Source organism: Pollachius pollachius (genome assembly GCF_949987615.1).
Source record: "Pollachius pollachius genome assembly, chromosome: 10".
Lineage (NCBI taxonomy): Eukaryota > Metazoa > Chordata > Actinopteri > Gadiformes > Gadidae > Pollachius > Pollachius pollachius.
In genome coordinates, this window is record NC_136943.1 from 23,290,720 (window position 1) to 23,313,043 (window position 22,324).

General features: G+C 40.9%; 1 protein-coding gene across 3 annotated transcripts; it reads right to left on the reverse strand.

The window, feature by feature from the left end:
• Positions 1 to 2,152: 2,152 nt before the first annotated feature.
• Positions 2,153 to 18,776, reverse strand: sil1 (SIL1 nucleotide exchange factor). 3 transcript variants are annotated; one of them, XM_079744659.1, is made up of 12 exons: positions 18,729 to 18,776; positions 17,199 to 17,307; positions 16,885 to 17,011; positions 16,553 to 16,802; positions 12,557 to 12,656; positions 11,178 to 11,246; positions 10,926 to 11,018; positions 10,202 to 10,323; positions 5,292 to 5,388; positions 5,029 to 5,193; positions 4,349 to 4,594; positions 2,153 to 3,421 (listed from the first exon to the last, which is right to left on the reverse strand). In XM_079744659.1, exons 2-12 carry the CDS (start codon positions 17,304 to 17,306, stop codon positions 3,224 to 3,226), a joined length of 1,575 nt encoding a protein of 524 aa, XP_079600785.1. In that variant the 5' UTR covers position 17,307; positions 18,729 to 18,776; the 3' UTR covers positions 2,153 to 3,223. The 3 variants fall into 3 exon arrangements, with proteins under 3 accessions (XP_079600785.1, XP_079600784.1, XP_079600786.1); XM_079744658.1 differs by having other exon boundaries at positions 18,383 to 18,764; XM_079744660.1 differs by having other exon boundaries at positions 18,691 to 18,729.
• Positions 18,777 to 22,324: the final 3,548 nt, after the last annotated feature.

The following is a 22,324-nucleotide window of genomic DNA, read 5'->3' on the forward strand; positions in this document are numbered from 1 at the left end:
TAAAAAACAAAATGTAAACTTGCTTGATTACATTATCATTCAATATAAAGATATAAGAAACCCATTGGAAAATGTCAATCTGATTACTCTAATGTAAAATGTTGTGTTCTTTCTGGCCACCATGAATCTGTTGATATTACCATTCAAATAATCTTCAGGTCTCTCTCTCAATGAACATTGCATCAATGATTTAAAACATGAACATTAACAATATAACTATCTCTTTCATCATTAACAAGCAACATAAACATACAATATGAATGCAAACCCTCACCCTGGTCCAGTGGGAGAGAGGGTTTCACAACCTGGCCACCTTTAAGGCATGGCCATGTGATGGCTGGACAGAGAGCCCATGCCCAGGGTCCCACAGGGGCCTCAATACATTACATCATTTACCCTAAATGAAACCCTTCAACCCTCTTAATGAAATGGGCTCAAAATAAACATCAGGAAAATTTCCACAAACAATCGGCAGATTTGAGGCACATAAGTTTTTATTTCCTGTTACTAATTAAGTTATCCAGAGAAATTAATAATTAATAATTAACTAATTCAGAGAAAGTGGGGACAAAACGTTCTTGCCAGTCTCTGCCAAACAGGTTTGAAAACAACTAGGCTCCGAACGCAGGTGCACTTACGTGACATCGATGTGCAGATGTATGTATGTGTGTGTGCGTGGAGGGGCGGGGGGGGGGGGGGGGGACGGGACGATGGCCACTCCGTGTGTGTGTGTGTGTGTGTGTATGTGTGTGTGTGTTGTCCGTCTGGGCAGCGGTTTACTTGGGCCCGTCCACACGGGAGAAAACCATCTGTTTTCGTTTTATGTGGTTCAGGAATATCTCCGTAAAGCCGGATTCATTGCGAAACCGCATCGAGCTGTAGGAATGCTGTGGTACACATTCTAGGCCCATTAGGGGCGCTGCTTCTGCTACACAACTCCAGCAAAAAGAAGATGAAGAAGAAGAAGAAGAAGCGATGAGCATGCGCATGAAGCCTGCTCGCTGTTTACAAACATACAGTCCGAGAAGAATAGGCCCCGTTCAGACGGGCGAAAATGATGTTTGCCCCTCCGTTTTCCTTTGATGTGTTTCAGGAATATCTGTTAAGACAGACTCATTGCGAAAACGCATCGAGCTGTAGAAACGCTGTAGTAAAAATTCAAGGCGCTAGTTCTCCACAAAATAAAGTGGTTGTAGCCCTAATGTTGATATGGATTTTGTTACAAAATGCCGATTTACAAAATGCCAAATAAAACACAACAGAAACTATTTTGCCACTATACTTGATTAGGAACAACAACAAACACCACTAACCACTCGATGAGTTTCACATTTCTGAAAACAAACGTTTAGGGTTGTTTTTGAATGCCCATAGCCAGCCATTGTGAAACAGGCAGAGGCGATTCGAAATTAGCCAAATACTCAAGACAGGACCAATATTCAAAATTTCGGTGATAACCACTCTATTTCATCCTAGAAAAACCAGAAAGGGGGCTCAATGTTCAAAATACCGGAATTGTCCTTTAAGTATAGCATTAAGGACATGTCACTCAACAAGTACATTTTATAGTAATCCTTCTCCAGCCAATATTGAGATAAGGAGTATGCTAAAGAACAAGCTGCAGGTTGACTTCCCCGGATATTTAAAGGTGTAATGTGTGCAGTTTAGTCACATCTAGTGAATGGCCTAGGCAGAAAAAAAAAACGACATTAATAAGTATGTTTTAATTAGTGTATGCTCCTGTGACAATAAGAATGGTGTTTGGTTAGCTTAGAATGAGCCCTTTATATGTGGAAATGAAGCTGCTCATGTCGCCATGTTGCATCGCCTCGTACCTACAGTAGCCCAGAAAGGACAAACACAGGCTCTAGAGAGAACATTTTTTGAAATCAATCAACTTTTGGTTAAAGACTCTGTATCAACTGAAAAACTAAGATTTTTATTTAATTTGTTTTCTCTAAGAGTTTTAGGAAGGGGGGGGAGGGGGGGTGGTATCCCCATGGCTACGACATATTTGCAATACTTTTTTTGTACTGTTGTGTATGAGCGTTATACGATATGTATACAGTACTCAGAGAAGCTTAGGCTTGTCACTCTCTCGGACAAGCCTCATGCAGCCAGTGTTAGGGTCCAATATTTTGGCAGAGGGCAGTCCGTGTGCATTATTTAATACAGCCATGTTTGGGAAACGTTCATTTGTTCAAAATACAAGCAGGCCAGTACTCTTTATGATAAAGTTGCGTAACCTATATTCACCAACCGCAGTGCACGTAAACATTGCCTTGTTTGTGCCAACTGCTATCATGATTAATGATCAAGACATCTAAATAGCGTGCATTATAGTTCTATGACTGTAGACAACGATGGATGGAATAAGAGGACTGTGTGGTGAGAAACGTTAAAAGGCTTTTAAGTAGAACTACCTCTGTCACCATGGAAAATATATATGATTCTGATTGGTTAGACTGATAAAAAAAATAGACCTTGATGCTATCAAAATGACTGTTGCGTTTTCACAAAGTGTGAAATGTGGCCGCATGTGTACAGCTCCAATCTGTGAATACCTACTAATTACAATCCCGAAGGTGTACACATGCAGCCATTTCCCTTTGTGAAAATGCAACATTTTATTGGTGGAATTCACAGTATCTATGATTACGTATTGTTATTGTAGGCATTCTTATTTCATATTATATTTGAATATGTAATTTTTAGCAACAATCTTGACCACAAGTTAGTTTTAAGTTCTTTGTGTGTCTAATTTCAAAATGTTTGATTTTCCACATACTTTCCCGAAGTTAAATAAGAGTTATCGACCTGCATGTTGCTCTTTAATAGTTCTTATTAGGGCCCAGCTCTAGGACTGGTATGGGTCGGGAAATGTATCTGAAGAACACTAATTATGATACAAAATAAGATTGTAATAAAAATAGAAAAGGACAACAAATCAGTCAGACAAGTTATTGTTACAGCCTTTAACTTGTCTGGTACAAAGTTCTCAACAACAGCTTGTTGCGGAGGGACTGTTGAACACACATTCCATATCCAATAAACTAGTTTATGATAGCCGTTGGCATTTACAACAAACACATTGTGCTGGAAGATGTGGAGGGCCTCTTGGCCTCCAGAAAGTCTGTACCCTACTTGGGCACTGGCTAGAGCCTTCCTCCATCCATCCAGGTCTTCAAGATACGGTTGATATATTTTTTATACCTATGCACCATCACTTCATTTTGAGTTCAAGGGTGTGCAACAGGTCCAGAATCTCCCTAAAGTACCCTTCGTCATCCCCCAGCGCCTGCTCCTGGTGAACCAGGTCCCGGTACTGAGCCTTCAGAGAGCCCAGAGAGACAGGAAGGGAGCCATGGCGACGGTACTGGTCCAGACACACTGGGACCATGGCCAGCATGGTCTGGAGACCCTGGAGGATGGACACACCGTTTGCTTATGCAGGGGATCGATTAGGACACTTCAGAGTACTGAAAAACCAGTTGTGTTTAAAGGGTTGCCACAAAATGCACATTCAATATAAAATTACTTCAATATATAAATACATCGGTATAAAATACCAGGGGTTCTCAAACTTTTACTGTGGGGAAGTTGCAGAGACTCTGCCAACCAGGTATTTTGCACTAATGTAACACCGTGATGAGTTATGCACCATGGGATCCCCTGATTGTATCTGGGTTCTCCTCTGGTGCATCACAAACTGTGTCGTCCTGTTAATGGTCGTAAGTTTGCAGACAGCACTCGGCATCCATGGCTAAAACACGGCCATAACATTTTCAGGGGTGGAATGTAGCATTATTGTGTCAGCTGTTCTGAGAGTGCATTTACATTCACATTTTGGGCATTTAGCCGACGCTTTTAACCAAAGCGACTTACAATATGTACATTTGTCATAAGAAGTGAAACAATGTATCTCTGTCGGTACATTAAAGATGTTCATAGAACCAAATGCAAGAACTAAAAATCGCTAGGTTAACCCATTCCTGCATACAGCAGTGATAGCCAGCTAATGGAACCGAGTGGCCCTCCGTCAGCGTTATTGAGTTTGAGTTGACTGTGTCGTCTCCGTGCGAGACCGTTCCGATCTTAGACCACTCCCAGATCATTTCTGATTTTTCCATCAAGGCATCTCATCCCTGATTGGTTCAGGAAATCAATTTAGCCTGTAAATCACATTTACGGGAAAAACAAAACATCTCAAACGTAGCGAAACAGAGAAGGAGGAGCAGAGAGGGAGGAGCGGAGAGGGAGCAGCAGAGAGGGAGGGGAGGTTTCTTCGATTGCATAGTTTCTAGATACTGTGCTCTTCTGCCGTCTTTAAAGGTGCTCTTCCAACTACCTTCTCTCTCCAGTCATGTTCAGCAGAGTCCAGCAGCTCTGGAACGAGGCTGCACCAGCGGCCCTCCTGCAGTCCGGCACGCAGGGACCCCTTGGAACACTGGTCCAGGGACCCCTTGGAACACTGGTCCAGGGACCCCTTGGAACACTGGTCCAGGGACCCCATGGAACACTGGTCCAGGGACCCCTTGGAACGCGGGCCCAGGCGGTCCGGTGTCTCGTCTGTGGACACCTTGGAGTGCAGCTCCTTTTGAATAAATGACACATTATGATGATTATCCATTTTTCTGCTGCATTGGGTTTAAATACTGGTGGCTTACACTTTTTTGCAAGACCCGTCCCTACATCGGGTTTATATAGACAGAAATCATAACATAAAACCACTATTTAAGAGTTGCTGTAGGTAAGATGTTGTAAAGAGAGAGAATGATAAAGGAGTGGAAGAGAGGACCTAAGGGCTGATTATGATCCAACGTTCATGCAACACATAGAGTAGGGTTCAGTACCTCCTCAGTGATCAGGTCATAGAGTAGGGTTCTGTACCTCCTCAGTGATCAGGTCATAGAGTAGGGTTTAGTACCTCCTCAGTGAGTAGGGACCCTACTCACTGAGGAGGTACTGAGCCCTACTGTAGGGTTCATTACCTCATCAGTGATCAGGTCATAGAGTAGGGTTCTGTACCTCCTCCGTGATCAGGTCATACAGCAGGGTGACAATGCGGACCCTGACAGATCCTCCCTGGTCTTCTCTGAACAGCTCTGACAGCACCTGCAGCCCCCCATGGGAGAGGAAGTGGCTCTGGGCAAAGGGGAAGTGACGTAACAGGGATGCAAGCGCAAACAAAGCCTGAGAGTGGGAAGAGGACAGGGAGAAGGTCAATGGGTGGCAGCGTAGTGGACTGTACAGTGTGTATAAACAGGGTGGCTATACTAATACGTAACTACCTTCTTTTTGACACTGAGGGGCCGCTGTGTACCAAGTAATGTCAACAGCTTCTGGAGACCTCCTCTCTCCATTGCCTCCACCTGAACTGTAGGGTTACTGTGTGTGTGTGTGTGTGTGTGTGTGTGTGTGTGTGGGGGGGGGGTGGAAGCAAGATGGAAAAGTAGTATTCAATGTTAAATTTCATAAAATGCTAATATTTTGAAGCCTTACCATCTAAGATCTATGGAAGCAATTTCAGTCTAAATAAAATTAACATGGAATCATCCAATTTACAATTAATTAAATATTAAAATGAAAAGGAAAATAAATCAAAATTGCCCCAGCAATAAAGTGGACAACATTATGTGTGGCACAAACTATTTTTAGCTGTCCTCTCTATAGTAGCTCACTGTGTCCTCTCTATAGTAGCTGTCCTCTCTATACTAGCTGTCCTGTCTATAGTAGCTGTCCTCTCTATAGTAGCTCACTGTGTCCTCTCTATAGTAGCTGTCCTCGCTATAGTAGCTGTCCTCTCTATAGTAACAGTTCTCTCTATAGTAGCAGTTCTCTCTATAGTAGCTGTCCTTTCTATAGTAGCTGTCCTCTCTATAGTAACAGTTCTCTCTATAGTAGCAGTTCTCTCTATAGTAGCTGCCCTCTCTATAGTAGCTGTCCTGTCTATAGTAACTCACTGGGTCCTCTCTATAGTAGCTGTCCTCTCTATAGTAGCTGTCCTCTCTATACTAGCTGTCCTCTTTATAGTAGCTGTCCTCTCTATAGTAGTTCACTGTGTCCTCTCTATAGTAGCTGTCCTCTCTATAGTAGCTCACTGTGTACTCTCTATAGAGGACACAGTAGCTGTCCTCTCTATAGTAGCTGTCCTCCTTATAGTAGAAGTCCTCTCTATAGTAGCTGTCCTCTCTATAGTAGTTCACTGTGTCCTCTCTATAGTAGCAGTCCTCTCTATAGTAGCTGTCCTCTCTATAGTAGCTCACTGTGTCCTCTCTATAGTAGCTGTCCTCTCTATAGAAGCTGTCCTCTCTATAGTAGCTCACTGTGTCCTCTCAAAGTGCTACAATGCACATTAAAATATAAATACAACATAAAAGACTAACTAGATTAAAATGAAAAATAATATAGCAAAAATAATCATTTAAAATAGCAGTTTAGCCAAAGTCTTTTCTAAAAAGATGGGTATTTAGGCCTTTTTTTTTTAAAAGAATCCACAGACTGTGGGGCCCTTAGATGGTCAGAGAGAGCATTCCACAGATTTGGTGCAGCTGAGCAGAAGGCGCGATCGCCCATAATTCTGAGCCTTGTCGTCGGAAGCTGAAGGAGGTTGGCCTGTCCAGAGCGGAGATGGCGTGAGGAGGAATGGGGAGTGATGAGTTCTTTGAGGTATAGGGGGGCAGTGCCATGGAGGCACTGGTGGGACAGAAGGGACATCTTGAAATCGATCCTGTACTGGACAGGAAGCCATTGGAGGGATTTGAGGATGGGTGTGATGTGGTGGTACTTCCGCACCCCCATCACGATCCTGGCAGCACAATTCTGGATGTACTGCAGCCGCTGGATGTTCTTGCTGGGGATCCTGATGAGGAGTGCTTTCCAGTTGTCCAGCCTGGAGGAGACAAAGGCGTGGACAAGTTTTTCGGAATTGGGGAGAGTGAGTATGGGGCGGAGTTTTGAAATGTTCCTGAGGTGGAAGAAGGAGGTTTTGCAAAGATGTTCAATGTGGGCCTCAAAGGTCAGGTGAGGGTCCATTCTGACACTGAGGTTAGTAACTAAGGATGCGAGGTGGATGTCGTGGCCGGAGAAGCTGATGTTGGTGATAGTGGATGACCGAGTCTGGGGTGGAGTGCCAACAAGAATGGCTTCCGTTTTTGAGCCATTGAGCTGCAGGAAGTTAGCCGCCATCCACACCTTTACCTCCTCCAGGCAGGTGGAAAGTGTGGATAGGGCTGCAGAGGGGGTTGGGTTTGTTTTGATGTAGAGTTGGGTGTCATCAGCGTAGCAGTGGGAAGATATTCCATGCCGACTGATGACACGACCAAGGGGGAGCATGTATAGTATGAAGAGGGTGGGGCCAAGGACTGATCCTTGAGGGACACCACAAGTGACAGAGTGCGTGTACGATTTAGCATCACCCAGGGATACATACTCTGTTCTGTCCGAGAGATATGGTGTGAACCATGCCAGGGTAGTGTCAGAGAGACCGATGGAGTAGTGAAGGGGGTGTAGAAGGATGTGGTGGTCGACGGAGTCATCTGCGGTGAGGTCGAGAAGGATGAGAAGTGATGGAGAGCCAGCATCAGCAGTCATCAGCAGGTCATTGGTGACCCTGACCAGGGCAGTTTCCGTACTGTGGCCAGAGCGAAAACCAGACTGGAACTTCTCATAAAGACTGTTTGTTATGAGGTGCTTGTGGAGTTGGGCAGAAACTACCTTTACCAACCCCTTTGAAAGGAAAGGGAGGTTGGAGATGGGGCGGTAGTTGGCAGGTGCTTCGGGGTCAAGGCTGGGCTTTTTGAGTAATGGCTTGATGACAGCAGTTTTCAGAGACGTGGGGGCATGGCCGGACCGGAGAGACTGATTGATGATTTTGGTGATCATGGGACTAATTGCAGAGGAGTGACTTTTTATCAGGGTTGAGGGAAATGGGTCCAGGTCCCAGGTGGTGGGCTTCATCTTCCTTAGGATGTCTTCAACCCCATGCTGAGTGATGTCAGTGAAACAGCAGAGGAGCTGAGTAGTCCCGGACTGAGGGTTGGCGGATGTGACTGGAGATGCAGGAGGGGCAGAGGGGCTGGGGAGAAGAGAGGGCGGGGGCGGGGAGAAGAGAGGGGAGGGGGTTGGAGAGAGGGGAGGGCGGGGGGCTGGAGAGAGGGGAGGGCGGTGAGGCAGGGGGGTTGGAGAGAAGGGAGTGGATGTTGTCTACTTTCGATTTGAAGAAGGAGATGAAGCTGTTGCACCGCTCCTGCGTGTTGTGTTCTGAGTGTGGGGGGGTCTGAGGTTTGAGGAGATGATTTATGGTTGAGAAAAGCTGCTTGGAGTTACCAGGGCTATTGTTGATTATGTGGGAGTAGAACCGGGACCGTGTGTCACTGAGGGACTTGCTGTAGGCCTTCTGATGTTCCCGGTAGGCTAGTTTGTGAACAGCAAGTCCTGAGTCCATGAAACGCCGTTCAAGGACGCGCCCCGTTCTCTTCAGTAGTCGTAGCTCACTGGTGTACCAGGGGAGTACACTGGTGTCTTCAGTAGTAGCTGTCCTCTCTATAGTAGCTCACAGTGTCCTCTCTATAGTAGAGCCCTCTGTATAGAAGCTCACTGTGTCCTCTCTATAGTAGAGCCCTCTCTATAGTAGCTCACAGTGTCCTCTCTATAGTAGAGCCCTCTGTATAGAAGCTCACTGTGTCCTCTCTATAGTAGAGCCCTCTCTATAGTAGCTCACTGGGTCCTCTTTAAAGTAGCTGTCCTCTCTATAATGACGCACTGTGTCCTCTCTCTCTATAGAACTGCAAAAGTTATCTACGAGAATTCCATCTCTGAAACAACTTGAATACGTGAGTCCAGCAAAAGAGATTTGCTCCTGGCTGGTAGTTTTGGTGACAGTTTTGGTTTTCTGAACTAATTTTTGCTCCGGCGTGGGTCTTCCTGTTATTAACTCTAGATAATAACAACTCTAGATAATAAATCAGAAACAATGACCTCCTCACTAGCGGTTACGTTCCTCGCGGCAGCTGCCATCATGAAGTAAACCAAGTAGCTTGTTTGTTCATTGGATTCCTTCATAGCAGGCAGAACTTGTCATAAAGCGATAACAAAGCCCACCTCTTGAGAGGCAAGAAGATTGGTCAATTTTACTGCCATTAGAAATAATGGTGTGTTCGAGAAGCCTCGTACACCACCCTCATGAGTCGCTCTTGAGGCGTTATTTCTTGGCTTGTAGCACCCGTTTGTCTTTGTGGGCATCGCTACACGACAAGTCGGTCATTGGCTAGTCATTGTTAGCTGCATTAGCCTCTTTACCAAACCAGCTTGAAAATAATAAATAAAACTACATTGTATTGCACACACAGCAAGACCGGGCAATACATACATTTGTGACCGGATTAAAGCAGCGATGTCATCAAGTGTGGACTCTGAGAATCCCGAGATATTAGAACCAAAAAGGGGCGTGCCTCGGTGAAATGCCGCAAGAAAGCTGGGAGATTTCCCACTTTGCAACTCGTGCGGCCGGTGTACGATGCATCTCGATCACACCATCGAGTCTCGTTGAATTACTATTACTTGACCTCTACCAATCACAGAGCTGCAAAGCATTATACTTCCCAACAACTGCAGTAAGCAGCCTTCTGAGAGGCTGACAAAGGGCTTATTAAATTGAACCTTACTAATTGAATCGGCCGTTTTGAAGGTTTATTTCCTCAGACACATTTTTGTTTGGATGTTAATTGTAAAATAATTAATGATTAAAATAAATTAGAATATCTAGAATATCTTAGGCCCTTTGTAGAGGGCAATGACAGTTCCCCTCTGATAAATATATAAAGAGGCACCAGCAGATTATTGACTCCAAGTGTGGACTCTGCAAAAAATGTCCAAAGCAAACCTGAAGTTGGTCATTAATGTGGATATCACAGTAGAAAAATAAATAAGATAATATAATAAGCAATTTATACTGAATGGAAGTTACCCTAAAAATCTATATCATTTATAGGGTTAGATCTTTAGATTATCAATGATATATATTGTTATCTAATTATAAAAGAATATTGTAATCTAAGCATTTACACCGTAGACACAATTTAATTAATGTTGATAGTATAACCCCCATGAGCACATTCAAAAGCTTTGGTTTCTTCAATAAGAGATGTTATGTACATATGTATATATATATATATACATACACATACTGTATGCACGGTACCTGGCCAATGCAGATCCCAGGACGAACGCGGAGCGGTCCTGCAGCCTGAAGTCAGAGCTGTTGAGACCTTCTAGAAGGAGCTGTAGTCCCCCCATCGAGCACAGTGTCTGGGCATTATCCACCTACACACACACACACACACACACACACACACACACACACACACACACACACACACACACACACACACACACACACACACACACACACACACACACACACACACACACGTTTTTTAGTAGATCATTGTCCAAAATTAAAAAAATAAATGTTCTGCAACTGTAGCAACTTACCTCAGGGTTTAAGAGGGTGGCAACCATGATATAAAATGTAATGATATATAAAGCTGCATACTGCTAACCATTGTGTTTTTATGTTGCAGTGTACAATGGGGCACGATGCAGTTAAGATAAGTCAATCTATAAGAATGTAACACTTTAATTTAATTAACATTAGTTTAGGTTTTAAATTTGTTTCCACCTGAATTAAAATTGTATATGTGCTACCGCGTTGTCACCCAACCCAGCGAGGGCTACAACAGAGACGGTATAAAATAGGCCCCACACAAAGGGGCGACCATCACGTCACCATCGGTGCTGCGAGGGCGGGGCCTAAGGTCCACGCACTTCACGACAGAAAGACCCCCAGTCTGCAGAACCAACACCCAGATATTGTTCCTGTGATATAATTCATAAAGCCAGTAGAGGTGGTGTTTGGGGCCCACCTGATGCACCAGATACTCCAGTTCCAGCAGGATCTGAAGTCTCTGCTCGGTGCTGCTGGTCCGGTTCAGTTGGTCCAGCAGCCGTTTAATAACCTGAAAATCAGTGAAACCTTATCAAATTATAGTATAGTTTAAATTATCCATTTATTTGACGGGCGTTTCTATTTTGATTACCGTACGTCCCACATTATACATTTGTACGAAGCGATGCTGGTGAGTTAAAGCCCTACACATAATTCATCTTTAACAGACCTGAAAGTCGGTTTCAACAAGCAGGTTCAGTGTTGCCAGGTCTTTCCTCAACTCCTCAATTGAGCGAAACTAAGGACACAAAAACACAAGAAAACACAAAAAATGTACAATTAGGCAATAATATTATAACAGCCACTATTAACATTAGTAAATTCAGTAATAAGAATTGTTATATAACATTTGCATAGGGATAAGGGTTAGCTCTTAATGAAGGGATGAGAGATTGTCTGTGTTATGTCACCCCAGAGTAACCAGAGTGACCAAAGCGTGACGAACCAGAACTGAACTCCGATACGAGAACTGACCCTGAACCATTTGGACGAGTGAGCGTGTCTATCAGACGGATGGATAGATCAGGCTACCAGTCTGCCCAGTGGACTGTAGCCACTGGGAGGCATTTCTATCCAGCATACACTGTGAACCCGCCTTTGGTTTTGAGTGGTCATTACTTATTCTTTCATGTTTGTTAAAAAACATCCTCATTACTAAATCAAATGAGTTGTTTGCACTATTCTGAAATATACAGTGCAATAATCATGTTGAGCAGAGATTTGGATGTAAAATGTCTGTAAGGGAGAAGAGAGGCCCATTCACAGTCTAGTAGCTTGCGGTAACTTACATTTTTTATTTTATACAACTTGGACTCAAGAAAATGAAACATTTATGTTATGAGTTTGACTTACGACTACAATTTTTTACTTGATATGTCTACTGCATCCAATTAAGGTTCTAAGTTAAATCAACTTCACCTAGTTAGTTTAACCCTAACCCTAACCCTGGTTAGTTTAACCCTGCATAGAATGGTTTAAGGCAATGGGTTTACACACAGTTTTCTAGTCAAGTCAACAAATTGAGTATCAGAGTGTACAGCTAGGGTTAGGGTTAGCCGATGTGCAGAAGGCTACTCATCAACCTGGTGATGAAGGCCTTTAAAGGGGCATTGTGACCCCAGTGTTTCTTCATACAGTATTAGTGTGGTTTCCGCTATTATGCTCTCTTCATTTATTCTAAAGATTATTCAATTACATGTTTCAACCTTCCAACAATTTCTGAAAAAACAAATGACTTAATAATTATTATTAAAGTCTACTGTATCTAAAAATATGATGTGAAATTGCAAATTTTGTAGTCAATGATCTTAATGTATTATCACTATTGCATTTAGTATTGAACTTGTATTTTGTCTTGTGTTTTATGTTGGAACTTTGTACTGCTTTCCATCTTGACCAGGTCTCTCTTGTAAAATAGATTTTAATCTCAATGAGACTAACCTGGTTAAATAAAGGATATAATAATAATAATAATAATAATAATAATAATAATAATAATAATAATAATGTCATGTTTAGAGGATTAAAGATTTGATCAGATGTCAGTACCTTGTTCTGATCTTGTTGGTGTGCAGCTCCACTCCTTGGGGAAGAGTCCTTCATCTTCTTCAGTTTCAGTTTCAGCTCTTCAGCACTCCAGTAGGACTGGCTGCCAATAACAAAGAAACATCATCCAAGGTAAGCTAAGACTACAGAGTTCATGGCTATAAACCATCAACCAACAGCTCAACACATTGGCAGTGGCGTTACTGCTTCTGGACTTTAACTCCAGGGACATTTGGGGAATCCTTTCTTTTTGTAACCCTTTATTAAAACTTGAATTTCAGCCAAAAAAGGTCTAATATGTCATTTCTGCGGCTAGGGGTCTCTCAATCAAAACCACAACAAAAGCGTTGGCCTTCAACACCAATGCTGTTGAAAATCGATTTGATGTCTCAGGCAGAAATCATGTTCACAGATTAGTTAATGTATTAAAGTTGTATTCACAAGACATTTAGTTGGGTTATTTCATTCTAATGAAATTACCACAAATAACATAACTTTACCTTATCATTAGAGGAGTCGACTACTACCCATACATCTGTAGTCGATAAGATAATGAGGTGAATTTGATCTTGGGGTCGCCCAACGCATTATTCTTGGTCAAAACAATCATACTAAAAATACATTTGAGCATGTTGACAATGCTATAATGTTACATCATAGTATTCATGCTCTGAAATACAGCAATGTGGCGCGCAGACCCCGGTATAAGTCCTGTGCGCCCAGGAGAGGGTGAGGCAGCAGCACAGCACACCTCTCCCTCTCTTTATAGCGCCATCATCTGATCAATATTTCTAGTCAAAATACAAATGACCCCTTACTAAACAAGAGCCTAGCTAATATGCTAACTATTAAATAGGAGTTTCAAAATGTTCCCAATGGATTAAAATCACTGGTTAGAAAAGCATTGATGAAGCGTCATTTAATCCTCTGGGACAGTGGTCTTGGGCTCGTTCTGACTGGAGAGAGTTGATGGTTCAGCGCTGGTTTATTCAGAGAAACAACGGGCTCACACCCTGGAGGAGGTTCATGAAGCACTTGCCGAATCCAGGAACAAATTCAGTCTCTATTGGTGTGGTACCTAAGCCACGCATACAGGGTCAGATTTATCTCAGACCCATACAACTTTATATGGTGTTGTCTACTCTGTGTGTAGGATAATAATAATAATAATTCATTAATTTTCTATAGCGCTTTTCAGTGACCCAAAGACGCTTACATAAAACATGAAAAGGGAGATGACATTCAGGGGGGACAAGCGGAAGACAGCCCAACAGAAGCAGGGCGGAGTGTGATAGTAGATAGGGATAAGGGTGGTTATGGGTAGGGGAGGTCATAGGCTTGGGAAAAGAGGTAGGTTTTTAAACGGGATTTGAATATGGGAAGCGAGGGGGAGTCCTGGAGAGGTTGGGGGAGAGAGTTCCAGAGTCGGGGTGCTGTTCTTGAGAAGGCTCTGTCAAGAAGCCTAGTAGAAGAAGAACTAGTCAGAACTGGTGCAAGCAAAATAAAAGGAAAACTGCTTGGTTTGAGGATGTGGCTAACAGCCGGGAGGCGGGACTTCTGCACTTCAGCACCGCCCACTGATGTCACATTATCTGGGCAGTCAATTTTGAGCACAACTAGGCGGTTACATGAGAGTTACTCGGTGGGTGCGAATACTCCCCCTGGCTCAGACTAAGATTTTTCTATTTTAGCAAACATAAAACATGTCTACAAACGGCATACAACAGTCTAAAGCAAGAGGAAGGTCAAAAGGCATAATATCACCCCTTTAAAATAGCCATTGCTGGCAGCATTTTACTTCAATTATTATTTTCTGTCCAATACAGGACATCAGCAGAATCAGATCTACATATCGCCATCTATAGGTGTAGGTTATGTATGCAGCCACATTTAACAGACAAACAAAATTCCCTTTAAAAGCCTGCGAAGGAAGTAGATCAAATCCCTTTAACTACACAAAGGATTTCAGGGACTCTGAACTGAAGGAGTGTTGGGTCACATGGGGACACAGGGATAAAAGGCACGTTCAAGGTCCTGGTGATAACGACACGCCTCGTTAGTGATGACGCTCACGCTTACGCGTGTTTCCGACAGTGCACTGTGTTCGGAATTTAAAAGTTCTTCACAGCAGGTTTTTTTAATCCGATAAAAAACTGTCAGAACTAAACAGAACTTAGTAGGATCAGTTTCCAGTTTGAACGTTTTTATTTCCTTGTAGCCTATCACCTACTATCCTTTTGCTTTTATTTATGAGAAGCACATTGTATTGCAACTGTATAGAAGGCTACACTTCTGCAACAGATGTAAAAATTCACCTGCAACACTAGCTCATATGTTCTGGCTTTGCCCGAAACTTGTTAGTTACTGGTCCTCTATTTTTGACGCTCTATCCAAGATACTTAAGAGACCAATAGCTCCAAACCCTCTTACAGCCGTTTTTGGTATTCAATGTGAGGGTGATAATCTTTTTACAGCACAATCTAACTGTATTGCCTTTGTCACTCTTATAGCCAGAAGATTAATTCTACTTAATTGGAAGCAGGCTACTCCACCCTCCTTTAAGCACTGGATTAGGGACACACTACAATTTCTGAAGCTTGAAAAGCTAAGATTTGCTTTAAAGGGTTCAAAGGACAATTTTAGCAATGTTTGGCAGCCTTTCATTACATACCTGCTTGACCAGCTGTAACGATGTACACATTTTTTTTTTTTTCTCTTTTCACTTTTATTTTGCTATGGATCCCAATAACTCCAAACTGTGCACACACCTTTTTTTTTTTGTTGTTGTTGTTGTTGTCATTGTTTGCTTTATTGTTATTATAATAATTATTGATTATTGATTTATGTTTGTCTGTTTGTTTTTGGGGATGAAAAAAAAATTGTTACATTTGTAAAATGATGTTTTGCTATATTGTGAAAAATCAATAAACAAAGTGGTAAAAAAAAGAAGGCTACACTTCCCCTTATCTAGAGCTGGTTTACCAGTACACAACGTTTAAAACTGAGCAAAGTCTATGCCAGCAGACGGTTACAACGTCAATCAATAGTAAAGTATGTGAGATGATGTTTGATTCTTTTATATTGAGTAAAACGTTCATGTTCCGCCTATTCATGCGCGTCACTAGCAGTGTTTGTAATAACGCTGTTTAAAATAACGGCGTTAGGAAACGCCGTTATTTTTTCAGTAACGGTGTAATCTAACTAATTACTGTTTCCGTCATTACAACGCTGTTACCGTTACTGTACGTTAAATGCGGTGCGTTACTATGAATTGATTGAATTGAACTGCGTAATCCGAAAGCACCCCTGGCTCCAAACACAAACTGCTAGTGAGGAGACCGGGTGGGTTAACAACGAGATAAGCGATTATGATTGGCTAAGGCAGAGTCATGTTTCATGATAGCCAATCAGATCCAGTGTTTTCGCACACAAGCCAGGACACGCGTGCCACATACACGACACGCACACACCAAACTGCAGAAATGGCGAGTCAGGAGCAATCCGATAAATAGTTGGCATTTTCTGTAGTATTCGGCAGATGTTCCACAGCCTTTGCAACCAAGCAAATTAAAATTCAGTTGGAAGTATATCAGGGCCTTGAATGGGCAGTTCAACCATTTAAAAAATCCAAATCCAAATTCTTTGACATATAGCAACTTATTTTTTTTACAGTAACGCAAATAGTTACTTTCCCTGGAAACTAGTTACTTTTATTATAGAGTTACTAACTCAATTACTTTTTGGAACAAGTAGTGAGTAACTATAACTAATTACTATTTTAAAGTAACGTTCCTAACACTGGTCACTAGTAAACCATACGTCACCAACTGGGCAACTCTGTTTTCAAAATCTGGCTCCCTTGCCGAAAGGAAGTCGAATCATAAGAGCGTCATGAATCGTTCACGAGAACTTTCCGAAGTCGCGAAAATGTTTTCTCCCCCCATAATTCCCACTGATTTGAATGCGCCAAAAGAGGACCTCCTCCTCAATGCATCATACCTTGTTTCATGGGGCCGGTCCCTCCTCTGCTCCTCCCCTCTCCTCTGCTCCTCCCCTCTCCTCGGCTCCTCCCCTCTCCTCGGCTCCTCCCCTCTCCTCTGCTCCTCCCCTCTCCTCGGCTCCTCCCCTCTCCTCGGCTCCTCCCCTCTCCTCGGCTCCTCCCCTCTCATCTGCTCCGCCCCCAGGCGGACCTCTCTGTGTCCGGTCTGGAGGTTCAGCCTCACATGGGAGCCTCTGGGCACCGCCTGACCTGCACCACGGTCCGGGAGAGTGGAGTTACTACTGGAGCCGTCCCAACATTCAGAGGGCTAAGAGATCCCTGACCACTGTACCGGGTTTTAGGGTCTGCCAGTGGTCAGTGGGCTGAAACACTTCCAGATCCTCTTCATCACTGAACTCATCTCCTACTCTGGCCTCTTCATCACCTCCCTCCTCCACCACGATGAGGGCTGAAGAAGACTTCACAAGAACTCAAATGTCAGCCATGCAATACAATTTTTCCAATATATATATTTTGAGTGGATGTTATCATGATGGCATATAACCTACATTTCAACGATGCATTATTGTTATTTGTAGTTGTATGTAGTCAACTAACTTTAAAATTGGCCATGGGAGAAAATAGACCAATCAAGGGATTGCTTACCTTTTCTACATGGCCCGGGACGATCTGATAGGATCGCAGCAGAATGAGAAAAGCCACGGTCAACAGATGGAAGGTCCTTCCAGGGGAAACACTGGACACCACCCACATCCTTGTTAAATAAAAGCATTTGATTATAAGCCTCTGATTATCACAAAAATATAATTACAACTAATGCTACGAGTATAGTGGAAGGTGAATTATTACAGACAACATAAACAAACGTTGTTGGACCCAAGCGAGACCTACATGATCTCCACTGGGTTGGAACACCCAGGAAGCCGAATACCAGGCCAATACCGATCAATGTGTGAAAGTGATCTGAAATGTGTCAATATCAATTTAGGTATAGGTCCGGTGTGTAGACCCTCTGGCCTGTAGCCAGCAGGGACCTCCAGAATGACGTCATAGTTTACGAAAGCATCAAGTGACCAAGCGTCAAGTGATGACAGTCCTGATATATCTAACCAAGGACCTTTAACATGAACGCGATTGTTGTTGATAAAATAAGGAAAAAACATGAAGCTGAATGGGACGGTAAACATAAGCCAACATTAATATGAAACGCACAAAGGTGGATTTGATATACATATATATACACATATGTATATACATCTCTATATGTACACAAATATATATATATATATATATATATATATATATATATATATATATATATATACACACACACATATATATATATATACATACACACACACACGCGCACACACACACACACATATATATATATACCCACACATATATAGTATTATTGTGTCTCTAACTGATATTTCTCAGAGTGACACAACGTACTCATCTTGCTTCTGGAAACATTGGACCCGAAGCTTCAATGTGTTTTAAATGTGTTTGTATTATGATTGGTAATGCCTCATTTGCATCCTTCTTAAATGTTTTGTACTGTTTTATATATATATATTTTTTTTTATCTATGTACTGTGCTGTCTTTGTGGACCTTCCCATGTCTTGAATAAAGTTATAATATACATATATATGAACACACACATATATATATATATATATATATATATATATGAACACACACATATATATATATATATATATATATACATATATATATATATATATGTGTGTGTGTGTGTGTACATACATAAATAGCTTGAGGTGTATACATACATACATACATACATACATACATACATACATACCTCAAGCTTGTCTATCAGTTTTCAGGTTGTCTACTTTAAAGCCAATTAACGTTTCTCAACAGACTAAACCTAACCCCTGATGGGCTGGTCGAAGCATGGCTGGATTAAAAATGCAGACATTCGCTGCACTATTTAACTTTCGGATTAAGTGAAACTCAATTATAATTAATATAATCCTAAATACAACGACTATTTTGGTGCACAGAGGGTCATCGCTTATAGTTTAACAACACGGATCAGATCACAAGTTCGTTGAACTAGATTCCACTAAGTTATACACACTACAGCTTTAATTGTGTAAAATATACCTGTATATATCTATTTATAGCTGTATATAGCCGTATACCTTTTTAAAACTGACTGACGCTTGGCTGTCACAGAATGTCCCCTTATATTTCCGTACAACGCGTCATCAACAAACAGCCAATGGGAATATAGACACATGTCTGACGCTACAGCATAGTCCCGCCCGTGTGGTTCATCCCAGAGTGATAGCTATAATGGTGTGTTCCTGAATCCTCGAACGCTAGACTTCCGAGTCGAAAGTCGAAGATCTCCCAGCTTTCTTGCGGTATCTCTCGAAGGCACAGCCCCTTTTTGTCTTAATCTTTCGAAAACATGAGTAGACTGAGGGCAGTGATGACGCTCTCAACAAAATGGCTGTGCTCGTGAAGAGATTTTTTTTTGTATTTGTACCACGTAGGTCATTTTAATGTCGATTTTAAATGCTCTTACACACTTGATTACATTGCTAATTTATTCCGGTCACCAATTTATACATTGCATGGTCTTGCTGTGTGTGCAATACAATGTAAAGTTGTGATGTTTGTTTTCGGGCTGGTTTGCTAAAGAGACCAATGTAGCTAACAATAAACAACGACTAGCCAAATTCATGCCACAATCACAAAGACGAGCAGGAACGCTATGAATGCTCCGAGACCGGAAGTGACGTCAAACGTGCAACTATGGAAGGCTGGCGTCCGAGGATTCAGGAACACACCATCACATCTCTCTATAGAGCAAGCCCCTCTTCTGGTAGAGCACATGGGACCCTTTTTTTTTTTTTTCTTCACTTTTATTCAACATTAGTGCAAGTTAACTCACAATAGGAACATACACATTACTGCTTCAATAGAATACACTTAGAGCAGTTGAAATAAAAGTAAAATTACAATAAACATCTCAAAATAAAGACAAAAATAAATTAAATATAAAATAAAATAAACATTGATTTCATAAGGGGGATTCAAATAATTTTTAGTTATTCATTTAAGTGGGAAAATTCTTTAAATTATTATATAGTTTCTGTGCCTTTATTTCTGTTACAAGTTTTAGTGATTTCATGTACAATTTAAATTCATTCATGAAGACAATAAATTTGGGGGATGACTTCATAACTCTATTCTTGTGGATGAAAAATTTAGCTAGACAAAGAATTAAATTGCAACAGAGTTCATCATATTTGTTTTGTAAGATCTTACCGAAAGCGACATCACGAGAGATAGCAGCTGGAAATAATACTTTTTTTTGTTTGATCCAATTGTGGATGTCAACCCAGAATGTTTGTATTATATCACATGAGAAGACATGGTCCGTGGTTTCAATGTCTTTTTCACAAAATGTGCATAAATTGTCACCGATATTAAAGCGTAGTCTAAGTAATTCTTTAGAAGGATAAATGTTGTTCATAATTTTAAAGTGTGTTTCTTTTGTTTTGGGGGGTATAGGAAATTTTAGGTTCATTGTTCTTAGTTTATCAATTGATTTATTATCAAATTTATATAGGATATTATTTTTGTTTTGTTTGCCGGGGAACAATGTTTCATTGAGGCAGTTCCTTATAAAATGATTGTTACATTTTTTGTCTAGGATTAAAATCCCCTGTACTGACAATGGGCCCAGTTGTGGTATTATAGGTTGGTGGGCCAATATATTTTTTGTTAGAAATACAAATCCATGAGGAAGTGCTTTTTGTAATTCAATTAAGTCTGTTTTGGATGGGTTGAATTTATGTTTAGTGCAAAATTGTTGATAATCTAAGAGATTACCATTGGTATCCATTAAGTCAACCACAGACCATATACTCCTCTCGTACCATTCCTGATAAAATAATGATTTATTTCGGTATAAAACATATCTATTATTCCAAAGCATAGTAGTGTGTGGTGAAAAGTTATGCACATATAACATTTTCCAATATAATAGAATTTGTTTATGAAACTCTGACAACGATATAGGCAATTTATCGATGTTGAAGTCTGCCATGAGAAGACATTTTAAACCTCCGATCTTATTGAATAGGTTATTGGGAACACAGTACCAAAATGAGTTGCTATGTTTGATCCAAGATTTCAACCAATTGATTTTTAAAGTTCCATTGAGGCAATCAAAATCAATAACTTTTAAACCACCATCTTTAATTTCTTTAACCATATTACTTTTTTTCATATAGTGTGGCTTGTTCCTCCAAATAAAATTCAGATTTATTTGGTTAATAGATTTGATTAATTTATTTGAGATGGCATTAGAGTAGGCTGGGTAAATGCATCTCTTGATAGACATTCCATCTTGGTAAGGTAAATTCGGCCAAGTATTGAGAGGTCTCTTTGGAGCCATAAATTTAACTTGGCTTTACTTTCTTTTATTGTTTTTCCTACATTCAAGTATTGACTTTGTTTTTGGTCTTTTGTAAGGTGTACTCCAAGGTATTTAATTTCTGACTTGATAGGGATGTTACAGATGTCTTTTAGAGTTGTATCATGAATTGCAAATAGTTCACATTTATTTAAGTTCAAAGTTAACCCTGAAGCTTTGGAGAATTTTTTATTTTTTTCTATTGTTATTGGAATTTGGTGTCTGTCTTGCACAAATATTGTTGTGTCATCCTCAAGTTGGCAGATGACAATTTCGATACCTAAGACATTTAAAAAAAAAATTCATTACAATTTTTAATGTAAATTGCTAACATTTGTGACTAATATAAACAAATATAGTGAAATGGGACAACCTTGTGGAATTCCCACATTAACATTAAAACTGGGGGTGGCGCCACAAGGTAGCATGACACAGCTGTTGATATTCTGATATAATCCACTAATTAAATTCCTAAATTTGACTCTGAAAACCTAAATGTTCAAGAACTTGGAAGATAAATGGGTGCTCTACGGAATCGAACGCTTTATAGAAATCTAAAAAGAAAAGAAAACCATCATGTTCTATTTGATGTCTATATTCAATAATGTCCATTACCAGCCTTATATTATTGTGGATTGATCTTCCCTTTAAGAAACCAGACTGCGTTTGTGCAATAAGCTCTGAAATACCTGTCTGAAGACGAGTGGTGAAGATGTATGTGAGTAATTTATAATCAGAATTTCTAAGAGTAATAGGCCTTCTGTTTTCTATGAGTCTGGGGTCCTTGCCAGGTTTAGGAATTGAGATGATGAGCCCATGTCTCATTGTGGGTGGAAGTATACAAGTTTCAAATATTTCCAGGAATACTTGATGCAGTAGTTTTTTAATATCTTCCCAGAAATGTCTATAAAAGTCTCCTGTGAGTCCGTCCGAACCCGGTGCCTTGTTAAGAGACAGGCGGCTAATTACCTTGTCCAGTTCAGTAATTGTTATTTGACTATCACATGTTTGTTTAAAGATATCTTCAACTTTGGGAATATATTTTTCTATATCCTTCAAGAATGTATGGCAGTCTACATCAGAAAATTTAGAGCTATAAAGCTGTTTATAGAATTTGAGGATTTCTGAGGAGATTAATTTTGGTTCTGTGATTTCTATATCATTTATTATCAAGGAATTTATGTTATTTTTCTTTTGTCTCCTTTTTTCAAGACCACAAAAAAAGGTGTTAGTTCTTCCAGGTTTACAATTTCAGTAATTAGTGATTTTATCTTTTGACAATAATCATTATTTTTGATTAGGCTAGAG

What these genes read in the sequence shown, in the direction of transcription:
- sil1 (XM_079744659.1), bottom strand. Translation starts at nt 17,306, where the DNA reads ATGTGGGTGGTGTCCAGTGTTTCCCCTGGAAGGACCTTCCATCTGTTG. An exon ending in TCCCGGGCCATGTAGAAAAG is followed by an intron (nt 17,012 to 17,198) that starts GTAAGCAATCCC and finishes GTTCTTGTGAAG; the next exon opens with TCTTCTTCAGCCCTCATCGT. An exon ending in CTGGGATCTGCATTGGCCAG is followed by an intron (nt 5,389 to 10,201) that starts GTACCGTGCATA and finishes ACACACACACAG; the next exon opens with TAACCCTACAGTTCAGGTGG.